The 23079-nt window shown below is 37.5% G+C and overlaps 1 protein-coding gene across 1 annotated transcript in view; it reads left to right on the top strand.

The window, feature by feature from the left end:
- Nucleotides 1-23079, top strand: part of UGP (UDP-glucose pyrophosphorylase) — a 443603-nt gene that overhangs the window by 218005 nt on the left and 202519 nt on the right. The window contains exon 15 of the mRNA XM_090376515.1: nucleotides 4530-4614. Within this exon, the coding sequence (XP_090232641.1) occupies nucleotides 4530-4613 (84 nt within the window). The 3' untranslated portion in view covers nucleotide 4614. The remainder of the gene's footprint in view (nucleotides 1-4529; nucleotides 4615-23079) is intronic.

The raw sequence follows: 23079 nt of genomic DNA on the forward strand, positions 1-23079 counted from the left end.
TAATTTGTTATTCTGGGATCAATGTGTTTATCTAAAAATATATTTATTAAAGAAAACGTTAAGATTTTTTTTTTAATCAACAAGGAGGAAGTAAGTTCCATTTTATTATTACTTGCCGAAAGAACAATGGGAGCACGTCTTTGACAAGCTCAAACTTTACTTCGAATATCCCTGTTTTCGAGCATGTTCCGTTATAAGATTTTTTTTTGCAACTTTTATTATGCAACACTCGCCAATTACGTCGATAACAGCTGCCTTTCACTTCCCCCTTTTTAAATTTCTGACACGAAAGCGTACTTACCACGTATTACGCCATTTTGACCTCTTTTGCACTACAGAAGAGCGCTTCAAAACGGGATTAACTGCCTTAGATAAGGCTTGTAATTTTCACATCTCGCCTTCAATAATAAACTCGATGGAGGATCTTTGAAGCATTTGGGTCACAGGGGAGAGAGAGATGGAAATTAGGACTTTGTAAGAAGTTTTGATAATTATTAAGAAAGGGATTAATGATTTACCCGCTGGTAAGTGGTTGTAGAACAAGCAAAGTTTTCAGTTACTATTACATTACGCTGTCATATTCTTCATGCGTACAATAGAACTTTTAAAGATGCGCTTGAAGTTTGGTTTTATTTCTTTTTATTGAGATGGAGTTTAGAAAATGTGATAGTTGCACTCAAAATTTTACCATAATGCTTTGAATCATTTGCACGTGCGAAATTTTGCAATGCAACACGAAAGAAGAGGAATAAAAATTGTCATGAATAGTCTATGATTTGTCAGAGTTGTCATTAACAGGGTGGCAAAGAAGAGGCTATGATTCGAAGATGTTCGAGTTGGCTTGTTCGGCGAAGAGGTCAGTATCGAGCGTTCGGTGTGGTTGGGGGGGGAGGGGGGGAGGATTTGTTGAGTTTACTCAAGTTACCTAAATTTGGTTAGGATAGACTTGTGGAAATGCTCTCTGAGTACGAACTGGTTTCAACTTCATTATGATAGTCAAATTATAAATATTCCAAGATGTATTTGTTGGTTATGGTCATGAAAATCAGCGTGGAATCAGTTCGGAATATCTATCTGATGGAGATTTTAAACGAAGATATTCATGGAGTTGCTCGATAGCTGAATATAGATGGTATCTGGAGTTGATCCTGATTGGATTGATATCAGAGGATGGACTAAATTCATTCGAAATTTAATGACTTTGAAATGTACGAACATTCCCTTTTTTTAATGTTATTACATTTTTTATATCTTTTATTCCGTAATACTGTTATAATTCTTTTAAGTAGAGAATATTATAAACGAAAGTGTTAATGAGTTTAACCATATGGATAAATTCGAATTCTTTAAAATAGGAGAATCTCTAACTGAATAAGTCCAAACTTGTTCAGCTAGAGTTATGTGTCATATGAAATATGAAATTGTCATATGAAAATTTTCTGAATGTCTCATTGATTTACTCTGCGTCAGAACAGATCCTCTTTATTTAAATTGCTGTTATTGAATAATTAAATTCATAATGGTATGGGTTATTCTTCTTCTTATTTTTTTAATGGCAGTGGAGTTTCTAATACCTGAAAAGCATACATCGACACGCATTCCAAAAATTAAAATAATATAAAGGAAAGATTTGGAGCAAACACAGTAACCACTTTGTCAGGGTATTAGCTACTGTAGATCCCAAATTCTGATATGTTTTATGCGAAAGCATCGTATCAGGCTTGGAAGAGGTTAGCAAAATCCATTTGTAGAATAGTATGACGCTACAATCATAAGGAAATATAATTGTGACGTCATCATACTTCCTTAGTATGATTGTGACGTTTTATGCTCACGCCCGCTACTTACTCTACCGAATCAACGTTAGTGATTGAGTTAGCGTCATTTAAGATGTGACGTCATTGAGTCATTTCCGTTATATTCCATTGTTAGGTGCCGCTATAGTTGTTTTCACATCAAAAATATGTTCGTGTGACACCAGATTTGTTTTAAGTGCATTTTCACCCATTACTACGAATATCTGAAGTGTTTCTTGGCTGATTAAAACTCCCATTATTGCGATATTTGTTTATACTATGAACATCACTGTAGTAGCGACGGAAGAGAGAGAACTAGGAGTTTGAAAGTGTACAGGTGGATGACGACGTAAATGCATAATCGGGATAAATTTTGACTCTATATTTACTGCAAGATTTACTGTATCTCTCATGAAGGTGTTTATAAATTATGTATTTTCTCACTCGCTTCGTTTTTTGGGTTAGAAACTCAGTTTCTTTTAGGGGGAGGGGATGGGAGAGAGAGAGAGAGAGAGAACAAAAATTCACACTCCTCGCTAGCTTACTCAATTGTGGTGTGCAAAAAGTTACTCCAGCCTGGAGATGAGAAATATCCTTTAACTGAAGAACGTACCGAGCTAGATCTGAATCGAAACCAACCAGTTCCCTATGGCGTGAAAGTGCGATTGCTATAATCATTGTTCCATCCGTTTGAGACTAAAATAAATTTCGCATCTAGTAACGGTTAGAGTTACTTTGCCAGAACCCTTATCTAGTTTGTGTACGTATTACGAGATTGGCGAAAGGCAGTGTCTCATCGGTGAGCAAGTGGCAAAAGGAAGACTTTAGAGAATCCAAACAGAGTCGAAACTCGAGTCTGAGCAGTGGCAAACTTTTTAAATATATCAACGATATACTTCTCCACTGGAGCAGTACATTTTATTTAAAGTAGTGCGAAGGCAACTCTTGGGGAATGTGACTCCATAATGAGGTCAGTGCTCTCATTCGCAAACTTTGTTCAACACCACGTAAGAAAAACGCTTTGGCAATCACTTACAATAATGTATATCTATTACTTATATGAACACCCGCTGTTCAGCTATACTCTCTCTTTTAATTAATATTAAACAGTCCATGGTTATGTAATTTCCTCCAGACTAGCTGGTTGAGGAATTCTAATCATGTTAATTCAACGAAACCGTTATCCTTGATGGGCACTTCTGTAACTACATGATTAAGGTTACATTTACACCATGTGCAGGTGTTTCTGATAAGATCCCCCCCCCGTCTCACCGAAGCATTTCGGCTCATTCCATTACCTGCACTTTGCACACCATTCAGGTTTACGAAAAATGAGTTGCTGTCTTTTTCTGGAGAGTTGTTGATGTAAAAGAAATTGATTAACAGTTGCGAAGCAGCAGAAGCGTCTTATTTAATGAGTTCCTCTTAATTCAAAATGCGTTTATTAATAAATAACGTATGCGGTAAGCTAGGTTAATAGCAGTTAAGTGGCCTTGTTGACTCGAGCGTTAATTACTGGATAATTTTCATTCGATCTGTTTAGATAAATATTTTCGGTTATCAGACACACGCGTGTTTGTGACATCCGACAACCCGCGCTTAACCCCCATTCTAAATCACACGTTGAAAATTAGACAAGAATGGGGAGTGGGTCGAAGTGAATTCCGATACGATTCTTCGTTTGTGTAAGTTTTTTTTTTTTTAATTCTTAAAAACAATACTGTGCAGCGCAGTGTTAAACTAACTCAAAAGCAAGACGAAACATTTTACATTGATTTTAAACTCACTTAAGCTTTCCTGAATTAATGAAGCCAACTTGCCAATAACAGCAGTAGGTTGAGCGTGTTAGTACTTCTGCCGGCTGTTATCACCAGACAAGAGGGGCAATTATTAAACAAAGTCTAACAATTGCAATTGTTAAAAAAGGATTATTAAATAAATGTTTAATTGTTAAATAAAAAGGGTAATTGTTAAACAAAGTTTAACAATTGCCCTTTTTATTTAACAATTAAACAATTATTAATTACCCTTTTTAAAATAAAAAGGGTAATTGTTAAACAAAGTTTAACAATTGTCCTTTTTATTTAACAATTAAAAAAGTTTCCAAAAATGAATGTTTTCTACTAAATTTCGAGCAGTTGAAATCTTTAATAGGAACTTGTTTGCTTATGTTTATTCAGTCGTTTGTCGATGTTACTGTGACGCAACAACTGAAATTTGAAATAAAAATGTTGGTAAGCAGGTATTCTAAAGCGAAGAATTGACATTGAACAACAATTAATACTCAAATGAGGATTGCGCATTTAGATTTTGGCTAAAAAGGAAAGGAGGAAAAAAAAAAGTACAAATGTACTCTTATTCAATAACGCCTTGCGTGAATCTAGTAGATGCTTCCACTTTGCATTTGAAAAAGTAATTTTACTTTTGTTAAAAATTGAAATTAGATTTCTGTTTTTCAAAATTAAATGTTCGAATTTTCAGATTTTAATGTGATAGTGCGTTTAATATTTGCAAATTGTTGGGAAGTTAATGCGAATATACGAGAGAGGGCGTCTCCGAACATTTGTTCTAATTTTTGCATTTGTGGTCAGCGTGTAGCAATGGCGTCTAGACGTTATGTATTTGTGATACTGTTGTGCGTTCGTTTAATCCATGTAGTCCTTTAGTAATATTATAATTTATGAATTGTGAAACAGAAAACAATTTTCGTTTCTTGTTGAATGTTAGTGGTAGAAAATTTTCATTGGGACTTCTGAAGTCGTTTGGCTGATTGGACAACCGTGTCATGTGTTTACAGACTTAGAAAATCATACCTGAGGTAAGATTTGTTTTTATTCTTTAATAGATATCTTTAAGAACCACGTGAAGTAAAGAGTGAGTGACCTTTACAAACAGACTTCTTAGCAATTAGTGTTGGCGTTTTATTTTGTTTCGCCAGAAATGGTAACGTGATTATATTGAGACAAATGGACGTGCAACCATGCATTAGGTAGATGCATACTAAGGTGAATTAATTAAATCCGGTTTACAGGTTGACTACAGATAAAAGGAAAGGGAAGTGTTATTATTTTTTTGTGAGGGTGTGCAGTAAAAATATTTTAGTTAAGGGGTTGTAGTATCTGGTTTTTCCAATTACCAAAGTATCAATGGGGGAGGGAATCGCTAAGTTTAGGTATCTGCTGTTATTCTTTAGTAAACAAAAAGATGGTTTATTGGCATTCATTTTAACTAAACAGACGGCTACCAGTTTAGTTAAACTTTTAGTAATTAACTTTTTATTTATAATGCTGTGATCGACATGAGCATCTTGGTGGATTCAGAATAGAATCTTTTGCTCCTGGTTATGTCTTCTAAGTAGGTATTATCGTCCCTTAAAACCTCTTTAAATTTCTTCGACCATCCAAAACTTGAGCAATCAATTAATCAACAACAGGCTCTAGCCCAAAATGCGCCTTAGTCTCAACAACTTCTCACAAACCTTCCTGCATTTCCTGTCACACAGCCATTCACTTCTTTTTCTGGAAGTTTTCCGATGGGCTGTTTTTTTAAAGTCAACTATTCAACTTCAATTTTAATAAACATTTAGATCTAATGACCAAGGTATGAGTGAAAGCCACGTGTTAGAGTGGACGGGAGAGGTTCAGTGCTGCTCTAATCTGTCACTAGTATAACTATTCATATCGTCTGGCTACCGGTATGTTATCACAATATCATTTCTTTTTTAAAAAAGAATGCGACATTATGAATATATTAGCTAAGGTTACTTAATAATTTAACTTGTAATCATAGTTTAAATGTTCATTTTATTTCATTATCCACAATCTCCACCTACAATTCCTCACTATATCCTCCGTGACATTATTTTGTGTTCGCCACTCGCTCGATTTCAAAGTTCTGGGTTGATTATGTTGAAGACTAGAAGGATTCTTAAAGAACTCGTCAATTCAAGTTGCAGTTAAATAATCTGAGGTGGAAATTAGGGTTCTTCTGCGTGAGTTCTTTCATGTTTTTCGGATCGCACAACATACAGATCGATTCGCGAACACAATATGGTCTATGATTGTTATTGAGCACATGGGAGAAAATCAAATCGCTGGATGGGCAGAATTTATAATTTCGTGTCTGATATGGATATCAGAAGTAGATGATGTGGGTCCATGCAGATTCTGCGCATTATAACCAAGGTAGTCAATGTATCATCTGTGCAAAAGTGAATGATACGAGTTAATGATCGTATAACATTAGAAAGCATATCCTCAGGAATTGAATTTATTATATTAACCAGCATAAACGAATTTAAAACTTTACTGATACACCATGGTGTCAGATTAGGCTAATTATAAAAACATGTATTATGTTTTATAATTACTATGCGAAAATGTCAGCTCAAAGGAGAGGAATTTGAATATTTTTTTCACAAATGGACGATTACTAGGTATCTGGCAAGGGTTGCACGGTTTTATCTCCAGGAAGATCGTGTTTTACCCTTAAAAGCACGCAAGTCGATGATATAATAGGTGAAATTTACAGAGACATTACACTGATGCCTCCAATCCTTGATTGCTTTGACGCAAAAACAAACAGAGAATCACTTAGCCACTTTATTATCCACTCTTGATGATAACGCGCTACACTAGTCATTAGAAACCGAAGCATGCAATCATCTTTTCAACATCCAGATAGAATAAAAAAAGATACAAGCGTTTAATATAAATAAAAATAAAGAGATCTAATTATTGCATAAGAAGTAAGTTTCTGTAATTCCAAGGACTAGGCTGAGTTAATTGGACTCCAACTTCTGATAAATAAATGAAGAAAATTTAATAAAATAATATCGATTATTTGATTAAATAATACTTGTATTTATTTTATACCTGTATCACATTAGGAATAAAGGCAGTGGGAATATAGATGCAAATTTCTTGAGGTTTTTTTATGCACTGTACGGATTATTTTGCTTTGGGAAAAGGGGCACTTTTTTCTCTGTTTTATCATTCCACAAACATCGAATGCAATGTTAGAGTACAGTTTACGATTGGGGTGCTTTTCAATAGCGACAACGGTCGCTACTGAAAAGCACCAATCTAATCAGTGCAGCTAAGTTAGACTCGATGTGTAGGGTTCCCAATGTCGATGGGATGTGTGAAATTCGCAAACCAGCCTTATAACACATGGAACTTCTATGATACAGAGACGTTGATTGCTACTTCAGTTTCACTGGCCCCATTTACTCTCACGTGCATTAGCGAAATTCCAAATTCCGGTTTCCTAGCGATAATCTCGAATCGCTCCTTGTGTCCTTTTGCGGCCATACCAAAAGAAAATGTCAGTCACCGCCTCCCCCCCCCCTCGTCTCTGTTGGAGCCGCCGAACAATTAATAGTAGTGGGCGTTAATATTTGAAGAACCTTTTTCGTGGTTCGATCCGGGGTGGGGTTTCTTTGTTTTCCATAAAACAAAACTGACCGCAGAATATATGCAGGTAAACACAATATACCGATGCCACATCTCCTTATCTGCCTTGGTGCTTAATACATACCGGATATTATTCAACCTTTCTTTAAGGCAAAAGCCCCTTATACTCTTTTGATTTCATAATTATATATCTTAACCGGGGCCTTTCTTAGGCATATGCCTAGGGTCCGTACTTTGAGGGGCCTGTAAATGGCAACGGACACAACGAAAATCCGTGATATCCAGTAGTGTAATTACGAGCATGAGTGTTCGTGTTCCAGGGGTTCCAAAAAAAAAAAAAAATTGTTTAGGATTCGCATATCCTCAAGTTAGGCCCTAAGGTATTAAATTTTTGGATATTTATATTTTGTTATAGTAATACTTGGTAGCCGTATTAGAATTAAGACAATAATACCTCTGTTTGTGCTGCGGCTTTTATTTGCATCGGAATACCAAGGAAACTCATGGTAAGAGCGTTGCATATGAGAAATCAATGCATTGCGAAAAATTCTTCACCCGATTAATCTTCGATTTCTGCTTGGTGTAGCGTATGCTTATTAGTGTCCTCGGTGCCGGTCAGTGGATGTCATTGCTGTTTTTGATTTTATTTAATGGCCGAAGTTGAGAAATATACCTTATTAGTCTGGAAAGGACTTTGATAGGTTTTTACACCATGGCCCAATTAGCCAGTCTCAGACTTGGTTGCATTTTTTTGCCCTCTCTCTTTGATGATGCAAAGTGGGCAAACGGACACAGAATATAGCTAATTCACAGGCGAATATATTGATGTTTCGTTTTCTTACCCATCACTATGCAAATTCTAAACAACCTCGGAAAACTCTCACTATACTGCTATTAATGCATTTGTATTTCCAGATTTGGCGCAAAACAAGAATTTACTTCCCTCAGTGGTTAATTTTTTTCACCCTCTTTCGATCCCTTTCTATTACAGAAACGTATCTAAATGCAGACAACACACAAAGCTTGTCTGCTGAAACTGGAAGAATTAGATTATTTTTATATGAACGAATTCCGAAAATGCATTTCCGAGATAAGAAAACTTCGACACGGGGGGAACATCTTTTAAAATTCCATTTTATAAGAAAGAAGACAATCGAGAATGGAAGATCATTGGGGAATGTCACCACTCTACTAAATTTTCTAGGCAACATTTATTGCCGAATTTTTGAGAGGAAGAGATGAGGGCCAATTGCAGGAAATCTGCCGTGGGTTTAAAAGAAGCAGAAGTGTCTGGAAATTATATATGCAGTTAGATTTGTAAGAAGACAACTAAGTATGACAGGGAAATACGTGTTTTAGTGATATGGAACGAGCTTTAGATCGAATCAGAGACAGACATGGAAAATACTGAGTTAAGCATGTAATAGCTAGCTCTAAAGAATGCCACTCAGAGCATATATGTCACATATATTAGATACAGAAATAATCAGGATTGAAGAAGAGTAATGGTAGTTAGTTCCTGACAGAAGCAGTATATTATCAAGCCGTTACCGATTACGCTTCAATATAGTCACTACATATGATCGTTTCCCATACCAGTAATAAAAAGGAAATTTCACTTGCAGAGGGTTTTTATCGATATTTATGATAAACCGAATTTGAGCATTAACATGGTCTGCATGTTTTCAAAACGCCGCTCCTGAAGACGATCTTTCATCTTGATGAACAGATCGAAGTCTCAGACTCCATCACGAGTTCCCCTGACTTAAAGAATCGTTCATCGTCATGGTGTTCCGAGCGGGACAGCATAGAGGACTACTGCTTCTACTCCCTGTTCTTTGAACAACCATTTGCAGCTTCAGTAACAAAATCAAAATCGGAAACTATTTTGATAACACTTTGTCCATCATCTTTCATGATAATGCATGAATCCATGGGGTGACACCTACTCAACTTCTGAGCCGATAGAACTGGATAACGCTGGAGCATCCATCGTGTTCCTCTGGCATGAGTCTTTACACCTGCTGCTTAATTGGCGTCTAGAAAGTTCCATCGGCAGAATGGCGAATGAACGAATTTCCTCCATGGCTTCCGTTTTGAAAACCGATATTATATCTCATGTGTTACAGACTAGTATCTTCCAGATATCGATAAATACCGCTCTGTAAACAATTTTATGGCTACCACGAGTATGGAAAAAGGTGATACTGGTATACAATGATTGTATTGAAGGCACGTAATCAATAATTACTTGATAATGAATTGTACCTTCTTGTTGTTACTTTGGGTCTGTTACTTTCTATTAGGACAAGTATTATAGAGCCTTCGTTGGTAGCAGACAGTTGGTATAATCGTTGTCGTTTCCACACCGGGTGGAAAAAAACTGAGTTAGAATCCCGTCAATGACCCTAGCAATTTTTATGGGTCTTTTTCACAACGTGGATGAGTTGGTCTCAGGCTGGGGTAGCTTGATTTTTCGTGCAGTCAATTTACGGACATTATACTGCGCAATATGGCCTAAGTTGCTGATGCGCCTAAAATTCTACTACTAGAACAAGTAATATAGAGTCCACTGAGCTTGATATGAATAGTGTAATAGTTCGGAGAAGAGTGTATATTAAGTACACTTCTATTCATTCTGACATTTGATGTAGTAAGGAAGAATGGACGGGGCAGAGCTATGGTATTCAACGATTAAGTCTGTATACAATTTAATGAAGAAACCTTTGAAGACGATGCAATTAATGTAAGGATCAGAAAGAATCAGAAATAAAATTTTGACATCTTACCTAAAATAAAAATGTATTAAAGTAATTAAAATTAATGGCAAGACGAACGATGGCTGCGAAGAAAACCGAAGCAAAACATAGATGGCATTAAAAAAACTGAATGTTACAACAAATTGAAATTTGTGTCTTGTAGCATACTTAAAACGAGAAAATAGATGATGAGATCAGAAAGAGAGAATTAAAACTAGAACATTTTAATGCTATTACGCTAGCTTTCCTTAGAAAATAGGATGCTCCCAAGAAAACCAGAATATTCGTTTCTAAATCCACCGTTTTCCCTATCCTACCAATATCCTTATTTAAAATTCATCTTAAATAATAAAAATGAATTTTAGCGAAAATAGAAATTAAAACAAAAACTCCACAATCCGAATCCAGACCATACGAGGAAATGCAACTCCAAACCAATCGGAAAATGTGGTGGTTGGTGAATATCTGCTAAGCTTCTCACCGTATACTTTACGCCTAACTCAATGAGATTTCATTTCCAGTGTTTTCTCGTGCCAAGAGAAAACGTAATTACTGCGTCATTTTTCCTCACAATGTGATGACTTGAGAGCGGTTCTGAATACGCATTACGTATGTGCATAGCTGTCAAAAAAGATACTTTGAAACATCCAGTTTGACTTCAGTCTAGCAATTTGTCCACGAAGTGCCTCTTATTCCCTTTATAAGAAATGTTGTCATTACCATTTAATATTTCCTTATTTTATGACAAAAAATCAACTTGGTTTAAATCTGCCAAGATCTTGTTTAATAAAACCACACGTTTTTCTACTTTTACTGTAGAATAACGTGTTCTGTAAGGTACCATAATTTTCGATACCAGACTTCATAATAAACTTTCTTTATTGAGCCCTCTTTTAATTCTTGAACAACATTGTTTCTCTGCCTAGGGCTTCTATATTTGACCTACTTCTGACAGTCCGTTACATGCCCGTAAACATTGCTGTCAGGTAGATGTCGCCGGCACGGATCTCTCCGGGGCATTTCATTTCGTGCTTCACGAATTATTAATAACCAAACCGCAGGCGATGGTATATATCTTCTGATGGTAACATGGATGCAGAACTACATAAAGGAATATAGTTACGAAATTCTAATTAGCAGAATCACATCGTGTCTGTTTACTTTTCAAACTAAAGTTTGCAGTTTCATCACTTGGATCCGTGGTATTCACCAGAATGACGTACTTTATATCATCTTTAACGGACCAAAGAAGCATTTTAATCCACGCAGCACACATTAAAAATTTACAAAATTCTGATGATACGAGTTGCTCTTATGGATGAATATAAAATAACTTCCTGTAATTAATTAAAATTTTATTAGCTTAAAATTATTACGTCTAGGGAATATAAAATGTGTTTGAGACAACGTATCCATAGACTCGGCGTTCGATATTTGCGCTCTCTTTTTGTTTTCAGGCCTTGCAAATTGAAACTTCTGGATTTTTAAAGACACGGAAGGCCGAACACCATTTAGGCTGTGTGAATTGAAGTAAATGTGCCTTTGTGCTTATTTTACATCCTAATTTTCCAGATATGTTTATTTTCAAGTGTACGCATTGAATTTCGCATCAGACAAAGTTAAAATTTATGGAAAAGATGCTTGAACTACCATCCTTGAACTACCAGGAGTATCTGCTGAAGTCTTTATAAATGACTTCATTGGCTGTAATTTGATATTAAGGAAGACTATTGTCTGAAGGAGTTGAGGCTTCATGCAATAGAAACTCTTTATTGTAAAGAAAAATTATTATTGTAAAGATATAAAACTTAAATGGAGTTACGTAATAAGACTTTCTTGGGTTCCACCAACTTGTGCGTGTAATCGTCTTTGAACAACGTATAGTATTCTCTCAGCGTGGTCAGTGCTTCTGGGTTCAATGCTGACCTTATGATCTGCTTTCTTTCTTTCATATGAACCATAGCATTTTAATGTGATATGATTTCTGTCTCAGAAACGTACAGGGGACCTTTTTGTTTCCAAAAAGTAGCCTGTTATATTCTTAAGGTTTTCATACATATTCTTTAAGTAAACCGAATTTACAGTTGAAACAGAAGCATGAATGATACCGTTACGTGGGAAAAACGCCTTTGTGGTTTGTTTTGGAGGAATCGACGAACATTCATCACTCACTTGGTTTATATATTGGAGCTAATAAGACAGTCATTAATCATGAAATATTGCTGAACTATGAACAAATGAATATTCCAATAAAATTAGGAAATAAACTGCTCGGTCTTGATCCCAGGATTTCCACCTAAGATTTTTTTAGCTTGTTTAGTACGAATTGTACTTAACATTCTCACCCTCCAAGAAGTATCCGGATATCTCTTCTTTCGTTGGAAACTCTTGGATAAACAAGTGACTCACATTGGGATATAAAGAAGGGCACGAACATCGCAAGTTATTTAGTATTACTAGTTGAAAATGACGTAAGCAAGCTTATAGAGCATCAGCCAAAAAAAAAAACCCCACCCTACACACTTCACCTATCCGTACCCTCTAAGAATTTGTATAGTTCTTCCTTGATTTATTCAGCCCACCCACTTCCATAACGACAGATGGAAGTTTGTTGCAACAATCAACCCCCTTGACTGAAGGCAAACTTCCGCACATCTATCCTGCAACAATTCTTCCTTAGCTTGAATTTATGCTCCCTTATGTTTGTAGTCTCAGAAAGAGGAAGAATGCGATCGAAAATAGTTGTTCTCGTCGTGGCATATGGAGTCGAGCTGACTAATTTTCAGAGGGGTGTTAATGTTGAATACGGAAGCTCAGGTAAAGTGAGCTTCCGTATCCAACAATACGTGGTGACGGTATCATCGCCGTCTGAAATAATTTATTCAAACAACCTTTGCAAAACATAAATCAGGAGTTTAGGGCACCAACTGTGAATCCTGTACGAAAAATATGTGCGGTGTTCCACAGCTTCGGTTTTCATGGAAGAGCGGCGGCGCATAAGCTAAACTCGCCAATCGCAATCAGCTGTCTCACCTTGTATGGTGAAACAAACGCCCAAATGGTCTGTAGAGCAGTGGAAATCCAATTTTTGGAGTGACGAATCTTTCTCTTTCCATCAAATGGTCAGATGTTCAGGTTGCCTGGAGTTGTTTGTTGTTGTTGTTTATTTGGTTTTTAGGAGCATTAGCAACTAAGGCCATATTGCTCCGGGATATGCGGTGGTCATTCCCTGACCTTTCCGCATCTTCCGTATTTGGTGGTAACGGGCTCGAACCCCGGTCTAATCAAGAAGCGTGTGCTATGCACTGCTGCTCCTTCCCACCTGGATACGGAGGCGCCTGTGGTTGCCTGGAGAGCGCCTGTTTAATGAGCGCCTTCTCATTATATGGCATAGGACCTTTGATGGTTATGCAGGGAACCGTAAATCTTAACATTTTGGATAATTCCACAAGCTCTGTGATGTGTTAGTTTTGTTACAGACCCACGTTTATTTCAGCAGGACAACGTCCCATGCCATACTGCTAGTGCTGTTCAAGAATGGTTCATGTATGTGAATTCAGAAAGTTGGAATGGCTGGTGTAAAGTCCAGAACACCTTCCGTATGAACTGAATTGGTACGTCTTATGAGGAACAAATCAACACATCGTGCATGGAACTCAATTGGTTACTGTTCTTCAGAGGAATGGAAGATTTATGTTTCATTCATTGGTGAAAATTTTACCTAGAAGGTCGGATTGCGCTGTAGTCGTCACGGGAGATCGCGACGCTTTTGAAGTGAATAGCAATGACTGATGTCAGTGTGATATCGACGCGTGCCTCGGTAATTTTTGAAGGGTAGTGTAGATTTTCATGCTGGGAACAGTCATTTATGTTACATTCAAACTCTGATAATGAAATCGTATTGAGAATTTCTTGTAGAAATGATGTAAGAAAGATCAAGATCATGCGCGATTGATTTTATAATAGATATTAAATTTGGATACAACATATCCTGTTTAGTGTTATAAAATTGCACTGCAAAAATAGCTATGATCTCCGTACTTCTTGGTCCACACCAGACCCTGGGAATAGCAAAGCATAAAGACTTCTTATCTTAACTCCACTTCTTCAAATGTTCAATGTAAATGCAACATACTCGGTGTGGAAATTGATTTAACTTATTCACCTAGGTGCATCCAAAAAAACCCACAATAGGCACAATGTATTGTGCTGCGCTAATATCATATGGTGCAGAGAATGACGTTTCCCATCCATCTGCTGTCCACTTACCCATATTGAACTTCTAGGCGATTTCTCTTCTCGATAATGCTTGAAAATTTGTAATAAGCAGTCACCAATCTCCTAAAAAAAAATGTAGCCATTTTTAATTTTTGTAAGGAAAAAATATGGATGATGCGATGTCGTTTTTTTAAATCTACACACACGAATTACTAAAGGACGCATAATTAGGTCAGACCATAAACCATTGTAGGTATGTGACTTATTAAGTTAATCGAGAAACAGTTAACCACAGCCTTCTTAAATCATTGGGATCAATATAGAAACATAACACTTGTCTGAATTTATTTCAAAATTATTTTTATTAGGCCGTTGGCTCTAAACATATGGAGTTTTGCAGAATGTCACGTTATTATGACAAAAGTTAATCGTAATGTTATTCGCAGACAACAAAACCCTAACTGCCCAAGGAAGTGAGCATTAGCATTAGTAGAGGCATTTGATGCAAGAAAGCAAGCTTATGCAGCATCAGCCAAAAAAAAAAAAAAAAAAAAAAGAAAGTAACATAAATAAAAATAACCACTTCCACTTCACCCCTCTGTTTGTTCGAAATACCTGTCCAGCTGAGCCTTAAACTTATTTAGGCTATCAACTTCCACGACAAGGGATGGAAGTCTGTTCCACCTACCATCCACCCGCTGGCTAAAGGCAAATTTCCGCATATCTATCCTACATCTGTCTTTCCTCAATTTGAATTTATGCCCTCTCAAGTGATTATTCTGAGCAAGAGGAAGAATCCCATCAGCATTGAGCATGCTCAAACCATTCAAGGCTTTATACACCTCTATCAGATCACCTCGCTGGTGCCTAGTTTCCAGACACTGTAATTCGCAAAACTTAAGCCTTTCTTCGTAAGAGCACCCCTTTGTCCCATTCACCAATCTAGTTGCCCTTCTCTGTACTCGTTCCAGCAGCTCTACATCCTTCTTGAAATGAGGCCTCCAGGCCTGTATACAATACTCTAGGTGTGGCCTGATCATTGCTTTATACAAGGGAATAATCACCTCCTTATCCCTGCTAGAAAAATTCCTATATATCATTGACAATACACCATGAGCTACTCTTGCAGCCCGTCTGCACTGCTCAGAGAACTTCATATCTGCCTGCACAACCACCCCCAGGTCCCTTTCATTCTCTACCACTGTCAGTGTAGTACCACAGAGTTGATACGTTGCTCTGGGGTTGCTGTTTCCCATATGTAGTACTTTACATTTGTCAATGTTAAACTTCATTTGCCACCTCGAAGCCCATCTGCTCAACCTTTCCAAATCCTGTTGCAGTAGCATAGTGTCAGTAGTGTCCTTGACAACCCTGCCAACCTTCGTATCGTCTCCAAACTTGGACATTAAGCCTGATATACCATCATCAATATCATTTATAAATACAGAAAACAATAAAGGACCCAATACTGAACCCTGAGGAACTCCACTAATAACATTAGTCCACGTTGAGCAGTGTCCATTGATTACCACTCTCTGTCTTCTGCCACTCAACCATCCCTTTATCCATAGCAGCAATTTGCCTCCAATGCCACACTTCTCCAATTTGTGCAGCAGTCTTCCATGCGCAACAGTATCAAAAGCCTTTCTAAGATCCAAGTATATATCAAAGTTATTCCCTGCATCCAGTTCTTTTGTGACTGCATCATAGTATCCAATCAAATTGGTCAGGCAAGACTTACCCTTAACAAAACCATGCTGTGTCCTAGCTATAACTGAAGTCTTGTCCTGCAGTGCTTCTTTAACTAGTGCCTCCATTAATTTTCTGGGAACAGAAGTTAAACTCACAGGTCTATAATTACTTGTGTCAGCCTTTGATCCCCCTTTGTGAATTGGGGTCACATTTGCACACCTCCAGTCCGTGGGTACCTCCCCTGAGTCCAAGGAAGCTCTCATAATTATGGCTAAGGGTTTGCTTACTTCCTTTGCTGCCTCCTTTAATATAACTGGATAGATCACATCCACCCCGGGTGCCTTGTGTTTATCTTCAACAATTTCTCCTCCACTTTATTCCCAGTTATTTCAAGATTCTGTAGCTTACTGCTAGAGTTGAATACACCTCTAGCATTCCCCTCGCTGAATAACTCCTCATGTGTGAATGTCGATGCAAAATATTCATTTAGTTTGTTAGCTACCTGAGCAGGCTCAGGTAGCTAACAAAGCAGTTAACAAAGCTGTTAGCTACCTGAGCATCCCTTGCCAAGGATCTCTCGTAATCTGCCTTCGCCTGCCTAACCTCCTTTGTAATTTGGTTACAGATCAAGTTGTATCTATCATAGGCGTCTGTGTCACGTGTTAATTTGTATGTATCCCATGCATTTTTCTTCTCTGCCATATGCCTCATTAGTTCATCTGACATCCATTTAGGCCTAAACCTTCAACAATATTTCTTAGTTGGTATGTAAAGCCTAGTAGCTTCCAAGATAAGTTCTTTGAATGCTTCCCATTTTGAATTTGCTGTTGGTAACATCATCAGTTGGTCCCACTGTATAGAATTTAAATACTGTCTCAGTCCATCGTAGTCGCCTTTACGGAAGCAATACCCCTTCCCTTTACCCCTAATGGTAGTTACCTCTTTGAGTAACTCCCACTTCAGCACACTGTGATCACTGCCACCTAGTGGTTCCTTTATCTGCAGATTCTTAATGCATGAAGAATCACTGCTGATAATCAAATCAAGAGTATTACTCCCTCTAGTTGCCTCCCGAACATGCTGATATAGAAAACAATCATCCAATAAATCCACAAAAGCCTTGCTACTGTGTGAGTGACCAGCCCCCAAATTCCAGTCAATATCTGGGAAATTAAAATCCCCCATTATAAGACTCTCTGATTTACTGGCCCACTCTATTTCTCCGAACAGTTTCTTATTATACTCATCAGAGTCATTATGCCTATAGCACACTCCTAAGTTAATACAAGTAACATCATTAACATATGTACTGAATAGTAAGGGTCCTAAAGTGTGTCATTGAGGAGAGAGGTAAATTTTTTTTACCATCTCTCTGATACCTTATCAAATAACCAATAGGTTAGAGTGTAAATACTATACGAATATAATTTGATCCTCGTGGTCTGAAACGTCAAATATCCGGGAAATAACGATGTAAGTAACACCAACCCAGTTACCCTCAAGGCATTCGGTAGTCACTAACTTCCAGGAAGAGCCATGGTGGACAGTAGATAACGTGGAATTTATATGAGGGGAGTATTTTCTTGATAAAAAACAGAATATAGAATCTTTGATATGCTATTTAAAGGCGTTACAGGTCCTTAATTAAATTCGTTAAATTTAAAACTTTTTTTTTAATAAATGGGGATAACGTAAGCGTTGACCCTCGTGGGTAGCACAGTTGGTAGAATCACCGTCCTCTCCACACCGGGTGGAAAAGACCTGAGTTCGAATCCCGTCGATGACGTAAGGAATTCTATGGTCTTTTTGACAAGGTGGCTGCATTAGTCGGTCTCAGGCGAGGGTAGCATAGTGTTTTCTTCCGAAAACTCGGGTTTTTCGTCCAGCAAACAGAAAATTGACCTCAGAACACACGCAATTTACAGACAGTACACACGGAGAAATATGGTCCTATTCGCTGATGCTCCTAAAACCCTACTATGACAACAGCATCGTAATCCTTTTTAAAGTGAGTAGGATATTTTAGCTTTGTGAAAGGATTTATTGAAAATACGAAGTAACTAAATTATAAGGGATGCAACATTCTCTTTAAAAAAAACTGGGGATTTGATTTGATCGGGTATCCGAGAATAATGATTTTTAATACTTATAATTACTGTAAGTAATTAGATATTTAGAGGTTAGGAGTTAAGTATTTCGTAGTACTCTACGGAAGATTGAAATTAGTATTAGTAGAGGCCACATGGTGCAAGGAAGTCTAAAGCTTATGCTGCACCACACAAAACAAAAATAATAATAAATAATAATACAATAAATAAATAAATAAATTTAAATAAAATAAATAATTAATAAATAATAAGAGACAAAGGAAATGGACAACCTAAGCGTTTCGCTCCTCCCGTAGGTAATTATCCAGCTGACCTTTGAATTTCCCCAAACTGTTAGCCTCTACCACCCATGTAGATAACTTATTCCAGTAATTTAAAACTCGCTGGCTAAAATAAAACTTCCTACAATCGAATGTAAACATCTCTAGCCCCCCCCCCCCGTAACTTGAAATTATGGCACCTAGTTTTAGAATCATTTAAACCCTGAAAATTTTGTCCTCGTTCATTTTACTTTTGCCTCTCGGAGCCTTAAATACTTCAAGTCTCCTCTAAGGTGTCTTGTTTCCATGCTCTGCAACCCACATATTCGAAGTCTTTCTCATATGGATGCCCTTTTGTCGATCTCACCAGGCGAGTTACCCGTCTTTGGACCCTTTCAAGAAGAACAATGTTTTTTTTAGGTGCGGTCTCCATACTTGAACACTATTTCAAGTGTGGTCTAAAAATAGCCTTATATAATGGGTTATGACGTCCTTATTTCTACTAGCAATTGTTTGATAAATCATCGATAGGACACCATGGCCCTCCCTTGCAATCTGTCTACAATGCTTGGAGAACATGTCTGATCGTATCATAACTCCGAAGACCCTTTCCTCCACTGGTTTTGGCGCATTATAGCCTTAGTTGCTAATGCGCCAATAAAATCAAATCAAACCTTTCCTCCACTACCGGTTTAGTTCGACTTTATTTTTGAGAATAGTCAATACAGCAGTATGATTTTTATAACTTAATAGTCTTATCTAAAAGGTTTTGTGAGGCCACAATAAAGTGAATGAGTATTTATCTATAGTTGCATTCTAGTATAGAAAATTTGAATTGTTTGAATTATTGATTGATTGATTAAAGAGGCTCCGATCTGCTGTATAATTTTTGATGTTGTTTTGACAATTATCTGAAATGGTGCAAGTCATTTATTAAATGTAAGGACTTTATAATCCGAAAAAATAAAGTCATCACTTTCCTATGTCCGAATAAATATTAGAAAATACAAGATGAAGGAGGTGATCAGTCCTAGTGGGATTAACTTGGGTTAAATTATAGTTGTTCGAGATATCAATATATTTTGTAGGAATCGTAATTTAGTAACGGTTGATCTGTTTGAGGGAGGTTGGAGTCCCAATAAGATAACAGTATATATGTGGGTTTTGGTGATCTAAAAGGGCTGTGTGGGTTGTTGTCCAGTATATGCAATAAATTTACATTCACTGGTGGAAATAAGTATGCAAAGATAAAAAGAATCAGACTTTTATTATTATTATTTCGATGTATAATCTTTTCTAGGTTATGAAACATTCCAAACCTGGTACTTTTCAGAAATTTCGTATCGCCCACGCTTACCGAAGGATTACTATACATTTAGAAGACTCCATTTAGAAGGATTACTGTACATTTAGAAGCGTCTTGAAAAGGAAGAGTTTAGAAAGTAGTGCGCAGGGCTTCTACAAGCTGTGCATTTCTTTAGGAGACTTTTTCTTCTTTTAAAATTGTCCTCGCTTATAACTAAATAGTCCTTAGACAGTTGTTGATGCAAAAAGCGGTTTGGTCAGCGTTAGATTGCTCTTCAGGACAGTAATCATCCATTACACCTTTCAGTTTTAGCGTTCTCTTTCCTGTAAGATTGGTACGGACACTTGCAGATTAACCGCAAAAACAATGTAAATCACATCTGGCTCTAAAAACTGAAGCCAACTTTTCCGGTTTGTACGTTCCCGCACATATGGATTGAGCGCCTGCCTGCTCTCCCTTCCCACTCGGTGATCAGCGATTTTCCCCATCCCATTCCTCTTTTTTTATTATTATGGAGTGTTCTTTCCGTAATGTAGTGAAGTCCTTGAAAAGACCCCCTCATTGGCCAACAGGTACTCCATCGATTTTTCAAATAAGTGCAGTGAAAATTAAATTATCCTTAACACATAAACTACCTTTAAAGGCCGCTCTTACGGTAGATTTCGCGTGCGTGAGCTTCATTGCGTGAAATCATTGTGATCAGCGCGTGGACGAACGCAGCATTCCACAGTGGGATGTAGAGTGAGATCTGTTTTGTCAGAAGCTGTTAGAACGGTTCATGGGCACGGGTGTGACGTTTACTTCGGATGCCGATAACGCCGTCTGCGAGGAATCTGCAGAAATAAGTGGATGTGACAGACGCATTACACGCCGTTTAATCCTTTATACCAAGAATCATCACGTGTGGTATCTTAGCGGGGGAACTGAGAGAGAGAGAGAGAGCGCACAGGACCAGATGAGTTGGGGGAGTACGCTAAATAAAGTAGAAATTTTGAAGTAGTTGATCGAAAATACCGTTACCAGAACGTATCAATCAAACAGCTTTGAAAGTCATGGCATTCTCCATCTAATCATATTCTTTGTTTGAGTGGATCGTTATGAATGAAATAATAAGCGTGCATTTTAAAATGTTGAAATGAATAGGCACAGCTCGAAGATCTGGTGGTTCTACGTAATTTTAATACCAGAATGATAAATAATGCAAGGAAGCGCCTTTTTTGGCATATAAAAAAAACAAAACAAAACCCTGTCACTCATACTTTTTTGCCAAAACTGATCATCTAGTTTCACTTTGAACTTCACCAAGTTCCCCGCCTCAGCCACTCGGCAGGTAATTTATCTCAGTTATCTACATAACTTTGCTCGAAAGTTGACTTCATGAGATCCAGCCCTAAATAAACGCCTTTATATTTTACAATTCTGCCCCCTGGTTGCTATCTTTCCTACATCGCCTGTACCTAAAAAAACTGTTCAGAATATACCGCCTTAATAATTTTACTGATAGCCTTTAGGGCCGGCGCGACCACTAGGTCAGCAGAGTTTACAATAAATCATCAATACAAAGGTCAGTCGTATTTAGCAGTCACGGACTTGAACCCTGGTCCACTCAAAGAACTCGCACTCCTGACCACTCGGCTACGTCAGGCATCATGTGTAGTTACCACGCTTTGCAATCTGCACATAAACCATTTTTCGTACGGCCATCGATTAGCACCTCTCACCAATCTGGTCGCCCTTCTTTGAACTCCATCTACAGGTTCTGTGTCTTATTTTAGGCGCTGCCTAAATACCCGTATCCAATATTCCAAATTCAATCTCACCATTGTCTTATACAGAGGGGCAATGCCATCCTTCACCATACTTCCGAAGGTGTTGTGTAAATCATATATAGGACACCACGTGCCTAGCTGCCTGTTTACCCAAAACAAACTGGTAAATTTTTATATCTGGTTGCATAATAACTCCTAGATCTTGTTCATACTGAAAGAGCCATTTTGAGAAGATGGAATTTCCTTTTCAAGCATAAGCTAAACTGCACTCAGAGAAGTCTCAAGTATTGTGATGTTTTCATAGCAAAGTTTTATAGGTAATTTACGGGCGCTCATCTTAGGACTAGACGGCTCTCAACTTCTTAAACAGTTAGAGGCTCAAATAGTACTGTAACATACCCGCAAAGCGATCAAGGTCACATGTTGTCTCTTGCCCCGTGTAAATGCCCCAGGATCATGGTCTTCTTTATTCCGACCATGTACCAATCATCTCTGATATTTTAACTACAGCTGAGCCGTGAAACGGCCACCACACTCTTCTCAGGCACAACTTAAGAAAGGCTGATTAGCCTCTCATCAACGTTGCACTTAAGTCCCTTGACCGATCACTTGACTTTGTGGACATGTGAATTTCGTCACCAATGAAATTATTAGCAATATTCTTTCCATCATAACAGACATTGTCTCACAACCCAAATAAACATCGTGCTGCAGATATCCCTTGTGATATAATTCGGAGATCATAAAATCACATTAGAAGACTACGGAAGAAATTAAAAATACAGAGCCAGTCAAGGAGATCATCATCAACCTATGCTCAGTATTCTCCAAAATAGATAAATCATTAGTTTGTGCAGCTTAATAAAACTACAGCGAATCAATCCAGGAATAGCTAAAATATTATTTATTACCCTTTTTTATTTAATAATTTCTATTAAATTCGCTCTAATAAATTAAAATATTGCATACAAAAGTGGCATCACTGATCATTTCTATCACAATTTCAAACAACGAATTTTTCTTTTCAAGATGATTTTTGGCAAACTGCCAACATTGCTGAAAACTCGTGCGTGCTTCTATTCGTGCACATGCACGCACACACAAAAAGAAACAGATAATGTTGAAAAGTTGTGGCAGACTTCTCAAGCTTAATCAACAAAGTATCACTAAAAATGAACAAAATGATAAAAAAAAATCTGTAATGCCAAAGGTGATGATGGAACGGTAGGAGTTGAGTTGGGTGACGTTCGGCCACAGTAGAAAAGGCGTTATTAGGACTGTGTATTAGTTGTTAAAGACCTTAAACAATAGTTTAGAAGAAACGCAGTAATCATATTTGTATATATATTTTTTTTTACTTCTTCCTCCATCACCAGCTATTTCTTTAAGGGTAAGGATGTGATGTTCAGCTGTACTGGTGAAATTGTTTAATTTTTCAATTTGCTTTGTTTAACTTTGGAACCCGGTTACATTACGCGATCGATGAGCTGGAAACTTCCCCTCTGGGTCATTCAGTTATTTTCTAAACTAGAAAGGGCTTGGGAGAGGCCCTATCATTCCGCCGCATTAACTCGCTGAAATAAGCAACGTCAATAGGAATGGACCCTCTGGCTACACTCCCACTGCCAAATGAACACGGGGAACATTGCCCGCTGATCGCTGAATATGAAAACAGATTTGAATAAACTGATTAACGCGAGGAGTCCGTTGATTGGAAATGTGATTGTGAGGTGCCTACAGGAAACTGAGATGACACA

This window comes from Mastigoproctus giganteus, chromosome 6 (genome assembly GCF_048544385.1).
Source record: "Mastigoproctus giganteus isolate SK-2022 chromosome 6, ASM4854438v1, whole genome shotgun sequence".
NCBI lineage: Eukaryota > Metazoa > Arthropoda > Arachnida > Uropygi > Thelyphonidae > Mastigoproctus > Mastigoproctus giganteus.